This window comes from Seriola dumerili, unplaced genomic scaffold (assembly GCF_002260705.1).
Source record: "Seriola dumerili isolate Sdu_G_001 unplaced genomic scaffold, Sdu_1.0 BDQW01000149.1, whole genome shotgun sequence".
Classification (NCBI taxonomy): domain Eukaryota; kingdom Metazoa; phylum Chordata; class Actinopteri; order Carangiformes; family Carangidae; genus Seriola; species Seriola dumerili.
Genome location: NW_019174404.1, coordinates 15065952 through 15081922, shown reverse-complemented (window position 1 = coordinate 15081922; position 15971 = coordinate 15065952). Strand labels below are relative to the sequence as shown.

The 15971-nt window shown below is 40.8% G+C and overlaps 1 protein-coding gene across 2 annotated transcripts in view; it reads left to right on the top strand.

Moving 5' to 3' along the window:
* arhgef10 (Rho guanine nucleotide exchange factor 10) overlaps window positions 1-15971 on the top strand; it is a 49679-nt gene extending 33708 nt beyond the window's left edge. For both annotated transcript variants that reach the window (XM_022750663.1, XM_022750662.1), the window contains 7 exons: window positions 424-650; window positions 1263-1420; window positions 4741-4883; window positions 6858-7032; window positions 13795-13917; window positions 14453-14978; window positions 15067-15971. In XM_022750663.1, coding sequence (XP_022606384.1) covers window positions 424-650; window positions 1263-1420; window positions 4741-4883; window positions 6858-7032; window positions 13795-13917; window positions 14453-14958 — 1332 coding nt within the window. In that variant the 3' untranslated portion in view covers window positions 14959-14978; window positions 15067-15971. The remainder of the gene's footprint in view (window positions 1-423; window positions 651-1262; window positions 1421-4740; window positions 4884-6857; window positions 7033-13794; window positions 13918-14452; window positions 14979-15066) is intronic.

Below are 15971 nucleotides of genomic sequence, written 5' to 3'. Positions count from 1 at the left end.
AACCTTGGATCTGTTAATGATATAAACATCTCTTTAGCTGGTTATTTTCATGGTGAAGTCATATATTAAATATTGCTGAAAGATGTTAAACTCAAAGAGGAGATTTTTAAATTGTTTAATGTAAGTTGTTTTTAACATGACTGAATGTCTCAGGAGTTAAATTATTTTGTTTTTAAATTGGCCTATCCTGATTTTGTTTTGATGTGCACTTTCTAATGTAATTAAACTCTGCTCTGTGGAGGAACTTTTGTGTTTTCTCGTGAATTATATTGAGAGTACTTCAGCTGTATTTGCTTAGTATTGTTTGCTTTCTTTTCACACACACTCAGCTTTCCGGACTGGTTATATCATGGAAAGAAATTGCACAGTATCAATGGTTTAAATCATTCCCAAAATAGTAAGATTTTCTTTATTTTTGTCCAGGTTGCAAGTTGCACTAATCAGATGGGCCAGATAGCCATTGTGGCCATGCAGAATTCCAGCCCTAAGGTGACTGAGTGTTTCAATGTGGAATCCCGTATCCTCTGCATGGCGTATGTCCCAGCTGAGCAACCCCAGGAAAATGGCGAGAAGGTTCCCGAAAACAACCACGTCCCCCCAGCAAAGGCCAGTGATACTCCCAGTGTCTGCCTGGGCATGGAGGAGGGCAGGTACAGACAGTTACACACAGTGCACTCACAAACGTGTCTGCAGTATCCATACACATTTTTGCTAGACACATTGTGCTTTACCACATAATATAATAAGTTACCTTTTAATAAGAGACACCATTTTTAAACATGCACAGTTTAAAGACTAAGAGTCAACATTTTGTCAGTGTTTGAGGATCAAAGAGCAAGGGTGTCTTTCTAGACTTCTCATTTGGCTCCAAAGTTTATCAGTAGTAGTATCAGTAGTAGTGGCCAACTGCACTAAATCAAAGGGCCATAATGCAATGCTGCATTTAATAGTATCAATGCTGTGTCCATCTGTATGTGCTGCATGCACCAAGTCAGTGTATTCTGTTACTAAAAAGTCTTGTAATCATAGGAAGTCTTTGAATGAACTCAAAATAGGAAAAGGAAATTCATTCCTCTGGTGAGAAGACATCATATGTTTCACTTGTTTCAGCAACAAAATAGGTTTAATTAAGTTTAACATCATGTTCGTCAAGTGTCAAATGCTGCATGCTATTAAGACAACACTGTAAAATGTCTCACAAACACCAAAGTAATCACTGAAGTCAATAATTTAGAACTAATTTTATCTCCTGCCCTGTTCAGCATCATTGTGTATAAGAGCAGCCAACGAACCAAGAAAGTCCGTCTGCAGCATTTCTTCACACCAGACAAGTCCACTGTCACCAGCCTGGTCTATAAGAAGCACTGTCTGTACGCCGGCCTGGTCAGTGGCTCTGTGGCCATCTACTCCAGATCACAAGGTGTGTGTGTGTGTGTGTGTGTGTGTGTGAGAGAGGAGGGGGTGGACTTGTGAATGTGTTTATCTCTTCTGTTATAGTCTCAGAATTCTGCCGTTTGTTGATTCTCTTAAATAGCTATAATTTGGGCAATTACGGGGTTAAATCACAGTTATCGTGCAAAACAGAAAAGCATTCATTGAGTTAATTAGATTTTTTTTGAGAGTGTAGGCTGACATTGTTGACTTGTTTAGTCTGCACTAGCCCTGAATTTTGTAACTTTAACCATAATGGGCCATGCACATGAATAAGAGTGTTGTGGCTGCCTTAATGACTTTGTTTTTGGATTTATCAACTTTTGACACACTTCTGCTGACATTACTTTACCATAAGTAACACATCTGGTGCCTTTTTCCAACGATAGGCAGAAAATGGAATGTCTTAAAATGCTGAAGAGATTGTTGCTGAATTGACACAGCTAAACATTTTGCAACACTGAATGAAAAAGGTTATTCTAGGTAGAGCATACGCAGAGATGTTGTTGTTTTGTGGTCCATTGCTTCAACTGCCTTTTTTTTTTTTGTTTATCTCTGAGTCACAGTGTTGCCGTTGGTGTGTAACTCAGAGGTTCATTGTGAAACTCAAGGTCAGGGGTCTCCTCTGCTCTGTGTTGAGGTTCTGTTTCCATTTGCTTCGTTGTCTGGGAGAAGCCAATCTGTTAGTGGTGACCTATTTACTGTCTTCCCTCCCAGACGAGCACAAACGCAGCACAGAGGAAAGGATCTGGGCTGCTCTCTTCCCACAGCCTCTCTTATTAGCTTTCATAGCGTTGCAAACAGAGGGTCTCCGAGCCTCTTCCTCAGTCTGTTTCTCTCTGTCTTTGTCTGATTTTTCTCTGTCACATTATATGGGTAAAAATAATTTCATATTTTTGAACATGAGGAAACAGAATCCCTGTAATTCTTGGCTGTCAAATATAAGTATTGGTGTCACTATCATGTGATGCCGCCATTGCTAGAGGCATGTTTTATTAACCTTAGTCACACATATTCATTCCTCTCCATGCCCTCATATGACTCAAATTAGATTTCCAACCTCTCTGAGAAAGAACTTTAATATTTCCTTGATCAGTTTCTAGCTTTGTTGTTTTTCCTATGTTGGTCTGTAAGGCTTGTGTGTGCAAGCGCGAGAGACCGAAACGGAGACAGAAAGAATATGGGTGATGGCCTGAGGACAGAAAAACAGGAGAAAACTGTTCTCGCTCCTCCCTCAGTCAAGCTACAGTTTGTCTGGAAGAAACATGCAGTATATATGCGCTTTTCTCCACACACCAGTAATGAGACAGGGGCACATTCTTTGTGAGTGCTGGTCTTTGGTGTAACTGAATGTTCCAGCAGTAGGTACTTTTCACCATTCATCACCACTAGTGTGTCAAACTAATTCTCAGTAGGAAATCCTGGCCATAAAGTCTGATTTGTATGATTTCCACCCTTCAACAGCTCTGTCACTGGGACATGATGCTTGATGCTAAAATGATGACTCATCCTGCACAGTTTGGTAGGGAAGCTCTACCCTGCATGCCTGTTGTAATGCTGCTCAAGTACTTTGTCACAGTGACTGACTCTGCCTGTACTCCATTTGCATTTAAAGCGGACCGGCGGTTTACATAGCAGAGAAGAAAGCCAGCAGAACTAGGGGGAATGATCAGCTTATATCATTTGACGCTACACTGTCATCTGATCAAAGTGGACCCTAACAGCAAGCAGTGAGGAGACATCAAAAACACTCTGAACAGACCACAATGTGGCTCTGTCTTTAAAGCCTTGAGTGCTGAGTAATCCTGCATAGAAATGTTACTCCGTTGTTGATGCAGTGTGTCTGAAGCTGGACAGTCAGCCTCATTCTGCCATGCTTGCTATTTCCTCCGTGACTGACTGTGTGGGAGATGAAGAAAGAAGGAGGCAATGATTCGGCAAAGGTCACACGTCATAGATAGGCAGTCAGACCATAAACTCTATTCTGCCATTCTGCATCATGCCTCCACTTTTTCCTGTTTTTGTTTGTTGCAGTGTCGTCAAAATAAGAAAATTAATGGGCTTGTTTAATGGGCTTTTACTGCCTGGTTCATGTGCTACTGTTTATGCACATACAGACACACACTGGGATGAGAGGTCTGTTGCTGCTGACACTGACATGAAGGAATGCTACAGTTTGAGAAGTGAGAGATGTGGGCAGACTCACTACAGTAGAGACCACTTACATAAGACTCCAAGTTGGCACTCCTGTTATTTTTTTCCCTTTCCTTCCCTTTTTTATTTTCTCTTTTTTTTTTCCTCATGTGCATTCACCTACACAGTATGATTATTACAATAATATACACAGAGGATTGCTGGAATGCTAATCCCACCTAGCTCCTTTATTGGGAGATTACCTCTACTTCCCCAGTCATTACTGTACCTCTGAAAGAACATCTCTCCCTGCGTGGCACCTCTCCCTTCAATAGCCGCCTTTGTGCCTTCTCTTAAACAAACACTATTGGTGAGGCCTCATTCACTTCCTGGCCTAGATTAGCTAAGGGAATGTGGTATCTGCAGGAAATGAACTTCGTATTCCACACAGGGCCCTTCTAGCTCAAAGTAAGTATCAGGAACATGCATCAGTAAAAGTGTCGTTTTTTTTTTTTGTTTTTTTTTACTGTTTTTCAAATATAGCACTTTTTTCTGTCGAACAAACTTACATATCCTCTCCTTTTATGACAATATTGATTGAAATCTAAATCGGCGGATATAATGGTTGCAGAAATGTAATGTGTTGATATTTATAAAGACACTGCATGTGGTGTTTCATTTCAGCAGAGCTGGCACAGTAGGTGCCCAGGCACATGTATAACAGAGTGTGTAGGAGGTGCGTGTGGGATCGAGCTCAGCTCTGACTAAAGCCTCGCAGCCCATCTATATTCATAGTGAAGGCTGTGGAAACCATCAATGGCCACTCCACCAGCATTAGCAGAGTTATAAATGCAGATGATCTTTACAGATGGCATTTATAAAGACCAAGTGACTGTTAGAGTGACTTCAATGAACCAACCAACTATTACATGAAAAAATTGCTAGGGGTTCACACTGCAACAGAGAATGCAATAATACTAACAGAAGAGATGTTCTGTACTGTTTGGTTCGTTGTCACTTATGTTTCGTCATATGTATTTTTACTGCAACTTATTCCAGATCATTACTGAATATATATTTACTCTGTGTTTGCATACAAAGTGCATTTTTTCAGAGGGTATTTTATCATTGTTTTATTTGAGTACTGAGCTGCCAACATTGTATTTGTTCTGACAGATGGTTTGTGGAACTGTGACAAGCCCAAGGTGCTGAAACTGGGAGTCCTCCCAGTCAAGGCCATGCTGGCAGTGGAGGAACACCTGTGGGCTTCATCAGGTGGACAGGTCTTCATCATCAGCACCCACACACATTCTGTGGAGGTATAGAACCTAGCTCTGATACTGTTATTACTGTTATTACATACCATGTCTACATCATACACAGAGCTGTGTGTGTGCGTGTGTGTGTGTGTGTGTGTGCGCGCGTGCGTGTGTGTGCGTGTGCATGCATGTTCTGTAAATAACCCTTGCTACATGTCTTTTTATCTGTGTATCTGTCCCAGTCTGCCTGTGTAAATCCTGCAGGAAACAAGCTCTAGTGAAAAAGATGATTAGCATGTTAATCATCGTCCTATCTGTTCAAGTCTGTGGGAACATCTGTGTCTCTTTAGAGAATGGAGGAGAAGAAAAAGCACAAACATAGTTTGGAAAAGCTGTTTTGTTTACTTGAAGGTATGAGTATTGGAGGACTGCATCTAGAGTATATGCAATTCAGTAAAGAGAGGGAGATGTGAGAAATGAAACATCACAAGGAAAGTGAGGGGAAACAGTCAAGGCTTCTGTGAAAAGTATCTTGAGTGTGGATACGCATGTTTATTTGAATATTTTGCTAGAAGGTGCACATGTGAAATATGGTCACTAAAGGTATGAAGGATATCTAGTAGATGAGGGTGGCTCATTTCTCTTCCCAGTGTTCCTTTTTCCATATCCTGGAATATGGATGGTATTCCCTGTGTGTGTGTCTGACCTGGTTTAAGGAATGGAAGCACCTGCCATGGCTCTAGGAATAGTAACGTTCCTCTAACATGCACTCACTCATAATCTGTTTAGCCTCATTAAGCTCATTATGTCGGACCACCTGCCTGTCTCGCTCTCTTTTCCTCACTGAAGACTTACAGTTAGTCCTCAGTGTTGACTGAAAGTCAGGCGGATGAGACAGACTGAGCCAGAGAGGAAAGCATGGTGAAACGGGTACAAAGAAACTGGATACTTCGATAAGAACTTAATCATTTTAATCAAAGGTAGATCAAATATAAATTACAAGGTTTACACTTATCAAAAAGAAAAGACATTACCTTTATTTTTCTTGCTTCTTCATTGCCACATTTTATCAGCACACTGTACTGCGACACTTGTGAATGAACTCTCCTTAGCCAAATATAACTCCACCTACACGTCAAGCAATGTGTGGTGAGATTATGTAACTCGTGGAGATGGAAAAAGCCTAGTTCATTGGTTTCCCATGCACAGAATGCAAACTTGCACTCTGCACATATTTGAAACTATTCTAATTTAAACTACTGGATGAAGGGAAAACCTAGAGTTAAGAAAAAGTTTATGAAATTGATTTAATTTTAGGTTTATTAAATACTAGTACTACCCTCCTTGTGCTTCTTGTTTTGACTACACCTGACAGTATTATTATCTTCAGAAATATTGACATCACCTCTGAACAAACATCTTTGGTGCAAGTTGGCCGAAAAAAACCTCATTGTATCATATTCTATGTTGCCCGTTGTGGAAATGTGATTCTTCATTTCGATTGTAAAGCATAATCACAGGGTCCTAGACATAACAGCCACTAACAATGCGTGAGCTGCTGCAGTCTAAACAGACTGAGACAGATTTTCTGTGGGTTGATTGGTCTCTTAGGTTTTTCAAATAATATTTCTCTAGTTTGTAGTCACACACAGCCAACATGAGACAGCCAAACATTCTCCCTGTAGTCTCTGGAACATTTAGCCTGAGCTTAAAACGTTACTAATATAATAGTATTGTGTGCTGTTGGTGCAAAAACTCATTGTATTCTCTTGCAAAGGGACATTTTCTGTCAGATTTTTCACATTCTTGCGCCAAACTGATTTGAAAATGTGTTTAAGCTAATGTAAATGCTAATGAGAATGACATAGCTTATAACAGAGATCCTGTAGGTTCTACATACTGTTCTATGCACCAGTAGGCATTAAAAATATTCTGATGTCTTCAGTCATAAAAATCTGAAATGAAATTCTGTATTGTGAATGTGCAGTATGTGATACTTAAGTCCTCTCACCCTGCCCTGTCTTCCCCTTGCAGAGGCAGCTGGAGGCCCACCAGGAAGAGGGCATGGTGGTGTCACACATGGTGGTGGCCGGTGTCGGAATCTGGATTGCCTTCAGCTCTGGTTCCACACTCCGCCTTTTCCACACAGAGACCCTGGAGCACCTGCAGGACATTAACATTGCTACACCTGTCCACAATACACTGCCTGGTAAGCATCATTTTCATCTTGAGACAGACAAATTACCAGTCCGATTTGATATCTGATTTAAATGCGCAAATAAAAGAATTGTAAGTGAATATTATGTAAAATTATTTAATTTACATTTCTTTCATGGTTAGAAATATTCACCACCAAAGACAGACTACAGTTAACCTACATCCCTTTTCTTTTTTTTACTGTTCTTATTTTGGCCTCTGCAACCGATCCCCAACATTTTATTTTCACATTTTCAACAAATAAAATCTGGTTAGGATTCCATCATTCCATCTCAAAAGTCACCAAAACGACAGGTTTAAAATGTTAAATAACAAAACACATGCACAGTAGGTATCAAAGAAAGAAAATATAGGTATAACACCCATTGCCTGCAGGTGGTGCTAATGTAAAAATTCCAGTAGCTGTTAATTTTTTGCCTGTAGGAGGCAGCATTGGCATGGCAACATCTGCCTGTTTAAACTGCTGATGCTATTACTTTGATTGTCTGTTATGATTCATTCCACACAGTGACTTATTTGAAAACAGAGATTTTCTCACCTTGTAGAAGTCCTTGGTCTGCATACAACCTTGTGGTTTAAGATTCACTAATATTGATTCTGTGGTCTTAACCACCTTCATCAATTCACCCACCGCCATCACTCTCAATTCTCTTTGCCTTCCGTTGAGTGTCTGTCAGTAATGTGATCTGTATGCCTCATGGAGACTTAAACCTTTTTGTGAGTTTCAAACTATCTGACAAAGAACAGCAAAGCATGGTCGTTCTCTCTTTTGATATCCGATCTTGTGATCATCTAGTCAACTATACTTATTCAAATACAACCCTATTTGCGTGGTTGGTGTTGCAGGTCCCATGACTTCATGTTTTCAAAGTGCTGTCTTACTTGGTGCCTGTCAGTAATTAGCTGACATCAGTGTAGGTGCTCATCCAGGCAGCTCTTGTTATGGCAGGTCTGTCACGCTCTCGTCCTCTTTCAAAGGCTCCCTTATTCTAAACACTTGATCTGGACCCTCTCATTTTGCCTCTATTCATAGTGTTGAAAAAAAAACCTCCTCAAGTAATTTTAACTCTTTCTAAAGAGCACTTTCTAAAGGGAAAATCCAGCCCGAAGTTGAACATAAATAAATAACGGTACATCTGTTTTAATAACTGACAAAACATAGACAGAATTATGACATCACATTGATATATTATATATATATAGACTTATTCGCAGCTGAGCTATTAGTGGAGTTCAGCATAAAATAACATTCCTCAGCCACATGAAACATCAGAGACCAAGAGTTTGTTTTGAGTACATACTGTAACTACACAAAGAAATTAATCACTTCAGAAGTATAAATAAACACCTTTTCCACTAACGAGTAACCTCAATTGATCAAAATGTAGTGATGGCAAGCTTTTTTTTGAATGTAATTTGGGTTAACTTAAATATCTCTAGGTGTAGGAGTTCCTTAGGGTTGTTTTTCCCTTCTGCAGATCTAGTGTAGCATTACCAGTGAGTGCAGTAATGCTGCTTTTAAAGGCACTTTACTTACTTCATCCCACCATAGTGGCTCACCCTTGATCCCTGATTGTGTAAGGCACCGCAGATGTAAACCTGTCATTAACAGGTTGTAACATCTGCAGAACAGTGTCAGGCGGAGGCAAGCCAAATGAGCCATAGCTCACAGACCATTTGAATCCAGATGAGTTTTATTCTGGAGGGTAAATATTTGTTTTAGAGGAAGAATTCACACAGTACATGCCAAAAATCAAGGCCATGTATTGTATCACACAACAATACTGCTTTCAGTTCCTGCACATGTCCTTTAGCTTTGAGGCTAGTTTTGTTACTGTGGCAATAGATCATACTGTATTTAGTGGGATGTGAAACCGGGACAGTTTCCTGATATGTTGCCATGTGTGTTTAAGCCAAACCTTGTCGCTGAGGATGTTCGGATCAAATCGAATGACTGTTATTGTGTCAGCCGTCCTGGGGTGAAGTCATCAGAGCACCCTGTAGCTTTGGATCTTGTAATCTGTCGTGTTACATCAGCTTGACCCAAAAACAAACAGCCTAAAATGATGACTGTATTTTTTTGTTTGTTTGGTTATTGAGAGGAGATTGCTTCTGTTGGTATGAAGTCTGAATTTGTGCAATCCAATCACTCCTGCTCTCAGTCTCTTTTTCCTCCATGCTGAGTAATGCAGACAGCTGCGGTCTGGCATGCATTTCCTGAACTATTCTTTCTGATGTTGTCTTGAAGTTTCATATAAATTATTTTTGGCAGTCCACTCCTTTCCTTCCTCTTTAAACTGGAATATACAATATTTTGATACTTCAGTGAGGTTTTGATCTGAGTTTTGTTTTGTGTTGTGATTTAATCTGTATGGGTGTTGTGGTCTTCAGTTAATGACTAGCCTGTAGTTGTTCTGTGCTATCTCATCTTCAGCATCATTAGCAGTGCTGCGATTAGCCTGGCATGTGTGCACATTTAGTCTTCAGAGGGATTTCTCTATTGTTGCCATAAGGTAGTAATAACATCAGGAGTATTTAGCTACAAAATGCCATGAGGGGATGTGTGAAAGTTGTGTAAAATCTGCTAAAGCATGGTAGCTCTTTTCATCTGGCTCTTCTCCCACTTAAAGCAACATTTATTCATCAGTGTAATTAGGTTTTCATAGATGGTTTAAATGTCACTTAGGTGCCGGAGCAGCTATGAAGACAAACCCCACTGCTGTGAAGGGGTTAAAAACAAACTATAACAAAGAACCATTCACTCGCAGCTTTTTGTATCCATGGCTACAAGTTATTCACTGTGCCACAATGTTTAACAGCATTTCTGCACCGTCACGCTTTGGAGTGTAGAGAAAACAGATTTATGAACAGTACTGGCTGCTCTGAATTTACAGTCCTTTAAGTTTCTTTAAGGAAATTTCTAATTGCAAGCAAAAATGTAAGCGATAACCAACTGCTTGGAGTATCTGGAGTGTCTTGATATTGTGGAAGAATCTCTCTCTGATGCCCAGTGTTTAGAGTTAAGTGGAAGGCCTCTTTGTCAGACAGATGTGAATGATAAAAACAGCCTTCTTTGGGACCTCAGTGCCCATATTGACTAATAGGATCCATGCAACCGCAGAGGAAGCTGGTTCTGGGGCAGAACACCACACATGAAAGCTTTCATCCTCTGGGCCTCGCCATTAACAGCTCACTTCCTCTGATAACTGTACTGGGTCCCTGGACTGTCAGTCAGCATGGAAATCAAACATTTTTTTATCCAGTTTGAACCACCAACAAGGTTGTGATTTGCAAATTTTAAATACAGTTGCATTAAATCCACCTGTCTGCTACTCTGCTTGCCATGTGTTTTGAGCTGTACTTTTCCATAGTGTTCCACAGTGGCATTTATCGCTGCTGGCCGCTGCTGGGGAACGGAATGAGACCAAAAAATGTGCTGTTTCTGCACAAACTGATGTAATTGGAATTGCCAGCCAAACTGTTTGGACAGGAGGGACCAACTGTAATCGATGAGTGAGAGGCAAAGAGTGACAGGTCTTTCATCTACAGTTCTTTGCTCCATTAATTCTTATTTACTGAGACACAAGCCAGAAATAATATCAGTAAATGGGAAGAAAATAACAGGAAGTCCATATTATTATAAAGGACGATTACATTACAGACCCTAATGCAATTTTGGCTTGTCTGCAGAACACAATCAGGCTCAGGATTGACCCAGTGAACAATATCACCACAAGAGAGGAGAACATGGGGCGTTTTCTTCAGTGTGAATGCCTCTGTGAATGGTACAGTGTTAAATGCAGGTGGTGCTCTAGGTGGAGTTATCCTTCTCATGTTCAAACATGTTGGAACAATTCTGCTAACTCCCTTCTTTGGAGAGAGGAGTTGCTTTTCCAAGCACTAAACACACAGTGGGTTAATATGCTGTAATAGCCATCATTACCACTGTAACTCATAGCTGGTGCTTATTAAAGAATCCTATGCAGTTCATATTGTAGAGTAATTTAGTGGTATCAGTAGCTGATTGGATGATAATTCCTGCAGTTAAAACAGACTACTTCTTCTTTATATTCCCAGAACTGAACTGTGGATCTTCTGATTGGACTTTGGATTTATTTTATTCTATATTCATCCTGTGGGACGAGGGTAGTCCCACTGAATCTCTTTTCCAAAGTAAAGTAGGATAAAGAATCTACATCAGGCCAAGAACAGAAGCTGTAAAACAGTCCTAAAATATTCACTTTAAAGGGAAAGTGGAGGCAAATCAATGTGTAAACTGTAAATAAATTTAAAATGTAATAAAAGAGGGAATATCTTAAAAAGTTCTTAATAAGCACTTCAAAAGGCAGTGGGCCTCCATCAAAGCAAACTGTACTGTGATGATGTCTCAGAGGACGGTGGCTGACTGCCTGGCTGCTGTGTCTGCCTTTGTCTGCTGCTCTGTGACCTAAATAGGCAGCCATGCATGGTCTAATGGCAGACAAACATCAGGGGGGGTCAGTAAATAACACCTCCAGCTTTTCTTTGTTTGTAGGCCACAGTTGTTGCACACCTCCCGACATGAATAACACACTTATTCCTGAATGAACATCCACTCCCTCAGCGACCCAAGCACTGACTCAACAGGGTAGGAACGGATAACATGCTGTAGCTGCACTGTGAAGTAGCTCCAGTCAAAACTTGTCTGAAATTTGATGTCTTCTTGGAAAAAGCTTATGGTATTTAGTATTTAGCTTTTTTTTAACAGCGTGGTCCGCCACTTTGATCCAGACTGAAATATTTCTACAGCTACTGGATAGATTTCTATGAAATTGTATACAAGCATTCATGACCTTTGGCCTGACTCCCCTATGAGGTTCACATTTTGTTTTTCAGTCGTGTCTTGAAAACTATTTGCTGGATTCCCAAGAAATTTGGTACAGACATTCTTTTTTCCCCCTCAGAATTTGCTATATTCACTTTGATCCTCTGCTCATATAATCAACAAATGTTAGCATGCTAACATGATACACTAACTGGTGAGCACAGTAAATATTATGCCAGTGAAACATCTGCATTTTAACATCATCAATGTGAGCTTGTTGACATGCTAGTGTATGTGTATGTATCAAAGCATACCTAAGCACAGAGCCGCGAGCGAGCATAGAAATACAGCACCCTAAACTTTGCTCACTCGATGATGCAACTGATAAAATTTGGGTTTTTATCATTGAGTGAACAATATTTAAATCTGTTGAGATAAAATGTGAATTTAGGCCCTAGAACACTTCCATTATCTTTACAGTGGGAGTAATATAGAATGAGGATATGACTTCCAGGTATAGAGACTGAAACCATGATAATTCACATTGTGCTGATCTGACTTATTTCTACACCGATTGAATGGCTGATACAGCGTATTATTGTAATGTTTGGGATTTGCTCCTCCCTCCTGCTGGTGGTTGTCAGGACTAAGTGCAGATCAAAGTGGTGCTCTAGTATAGGATCAGGGCCAGAGCTGGGCCATGTTGATGCTCACTTTGGGTTTATTTTAGTTCACCCTCTGGGTGGGGAACTCCAAATATTATGAAAGGAGGAAGTTGAGCAAGGTCCCCGACCAGCAGTCTGTGTGTTTCTGCTCACCCTGGGCCCTCATTAGAAGCACATGTGGGCAAGACGCAGAGCCTTGTCTTCCACTGTACCTGCCTGCCTATCTGGCAGGATTCCTGGAAGTGTGGCAGTATGGCCTGTGTGTGCCCCATGCAAGGGGTCAGCTCTAGTGAGGGGGGTCAGGCAGAGAGACTGGCAGTAATTTTTCCTAAAGCCCAAGAGGATTACTTTGAGGGAGGAAATTCAAGTCAAGCTGTTACAGCAGTAATGACTCATGACAGTCTCGCCTCCCACATAGCAGGACTGAAAGGACATTTTTCGCCAAACCCCAGATTCTTATTACAATCATAAAAAATGATGATAAAAATGTCTGACTAGATACCATTTCTTACATAGCTTATTCCTGACATAGCTCCCGTGAGGGGATGGTCTGACACGAGAGCCAAATTCCACATAATAAGTCACCTAACACAGACTGTCAGCAAGCACGACTTTATTGCCATCCTTGCTGAAAGGTGCTGTTAACTTAACAATAGCAGCTTTTACAGTGCAAAGTGGCATCACAATGATTTCTCTGACCAGGAAGGAAAATAAAAGGTCAGATCAGATTGTTCTTTTGTAGCTGCCACAAGCTTTCTCAATAGAGGCAGAGCTCCCTGTTTAATTACAGCATTACAGCATGCTGTTACATAACACTTTTGTGTTTGTTTGTTTGACTCAAAGCGGACCATAATGGTGCATTTTTCTGTGTTCAGACACTTGAAAAGAGCAGCTTTTATTCAGGCTCCTCTTTACGTTGCCCCGGAGACAAATAACCGTTGAACATCATCGCTGCAGAAATGCCCCTACTCACTAAAACAGATACAACCCGCCCTCCCTCCCACGCACCACACTGTATTCAAGCCCAGTGAAGTGGACCATTAACGATGCACTTTTCTGATTTTCCAGGAGACACAAGTGTGCGTGTGCACGGTGCATCTATGTGAGGTCCAACAGTTCACGCCTGACACTTTAAATCACCCAGGGTTGGAGGATATCTCTGCAAAGAATCATTCTCTAACTGTTTCTCTCTATATTTTAACAAAATTGTCAACAGATTTACTTTATAAAGAGACTTGATCTGTGTAAGATTAAACCTGTGTTCTGCTTTTGTTTTTATCCAAAGGGAACCAAAGAGTGTCAGTGAGCAGTCTGCTGGTCTGTCATGGTCTGCTTCTGGTAGGGACCAACCTGGGGGTGACTGTGGCTCTCTCTGTCCCCAGACTGCAGGGGATCCCCAAGGTCACAGGTAACACGGAAACATCACTGTATCACATTTCCAAACGTACTTACATATAGGGCTCCAAACTAATCACTATTTTAATTAACAATTTCCCTCAGAATGACAGAAATTGTCTGCTATGTCTTGCCATAAGTTCAAGCCCACAGGTGTTCAAACAGAGGAAACTAGCAAATCCTCACATTTTAGAATGAAAACCAGGAAATATTCGGCATTTTTAGTTGACAAAAGCATAAACAATAATTTTTCTCTGTTGATCATCAATTAGATTCATTATAAATTTCCATGTAATGCTGACCTTTGTAGAGGAGACCCATCCTTGACTGCTTTACTCTTCCTCGTTACTAAGAAGGTTAATAGAGTTTTCTTTGCCCTGGAGATGTTCTCACATTATTCTTAGTGAGACTGAATTATATTGTATGGTTATTTGCAGAAAAAAGAGGCAAATCAGACATTAGATAAAGTTGCAAGTTATTAGTTTCACTTCTCAGACATCAGTTTGTGAAACAAACAGGATGAATACTTATTTCGCTGTACTTGTCAGGACGGGGCATGGTGTCCTTACACGCTCACTGCGGACCAGTCAAGTTCCTCACTGTGGCTGCTGCAGTGTGTAACCGGCCCTCTGGCCTGCCCTCCTCCACCCCTCCCACCTCGGTCCAGCCAACAGACACAGAGGATGTGGAGAGCACCCAGCTGCCCTCAGATTCAGCCCTGACTCCTCCTCAGGGACGAGGCGTGTGGTTGGGGGAGGCAGGCTGCACCACCATGGCTCTCCAGGACTCCGTGTCCTCCTCATCCTGCGGCTCACTAGCTCCATCCCAGGGCTCCTTGGAGCACGGGCCCGAGGACGGGGCTCTTTATGACATGCTCCATGACCCGGCCCACCACCAGAGGGGCCGCCGCTCAAGCAAGGTGGACGTCAGCTCTCTGCTGGTGGTGTCCGGAGGTTTGGGTCACCGCAGGGTGAACAAAAAGACCAAACAGTCTCGCCATGAGGACACCACCTCCACTATCATGATCTGGCAGATTCCCCTACTTAACATGTGACACCAAAAACACCTTGATAGGTTAGTAAAATAACATTTTACTAATTACAATTACAAAATTTTATTACATACATGTGAGATTTAACCTTTTTTTCTGTCTTTCTTTCAGGTTAAAACAGAAGTGCTACACACAATTCACACAAGGAGATCTGGTGTTACACTTCACAGAATATTTGAGATGAATCAAAAACAACTAAATGTGTTATTTAAACCAGAACTGCATCAAGCATTATTTCCACAATGTTTCTAATGATGTCTCCTACCATAAAAGAACGAAGGGTCGATAAAACCACTCAATCGTGATGCTTGATGGTGCAAACACCAGCCTACAGACCAGTCAAAGGATATACTGTACTTGTTAAGGATGTATTCATTCGGAAACAATGAAAGGTCTTTAATTTCACCATCCGATAAAGTTGATGGTTGTTCTGTAACATGGTTAATACATTTCATTACTCTCCAGTGTTTGTGCCATACCAGTGGACTGTATAGGACTGCAGTATTTAAATCAGTGTTGAAAAGAAACAAAATTGTCTTGCTTGAAAGGCGTGTAAGGTAACGACTGGGCTTTGAAACTGTTACATAAACGTTTCTTGTAAGATTAGGATTAGGTTTTTGCCGGACTTTAGATCATCTGTCAAGGCCAGAGTTGTAAATATGAAGTATGACAACTCAGGATTACATGTGTTGGAGTTTAGGGGTCAGAGTTTATATGGAATCAGATCCTTTTACTATTGGACCAGCTTGTGCAGTGCTCCAACTATTTTGTTAACAGAGCAAAGGGATAAAAAATGTCAATGACTGAATTAGTTTGAGAAGGCTTGAGGAGAATCCCTGGCTGGCCAGGTTTCTATTCATAAAGGGAAGAAAGAGTTGTTATCACCACAAGAGGTTTTTTTTTTTTTTTTCCCCTAATGCATCTTTGTTTCACACATAACGATATTTAAAAGAAAAAAGACAAAAAGCTTTATACATTTGTCACATTTTGTCTGTACGTCTGTTATGTATTTTAAC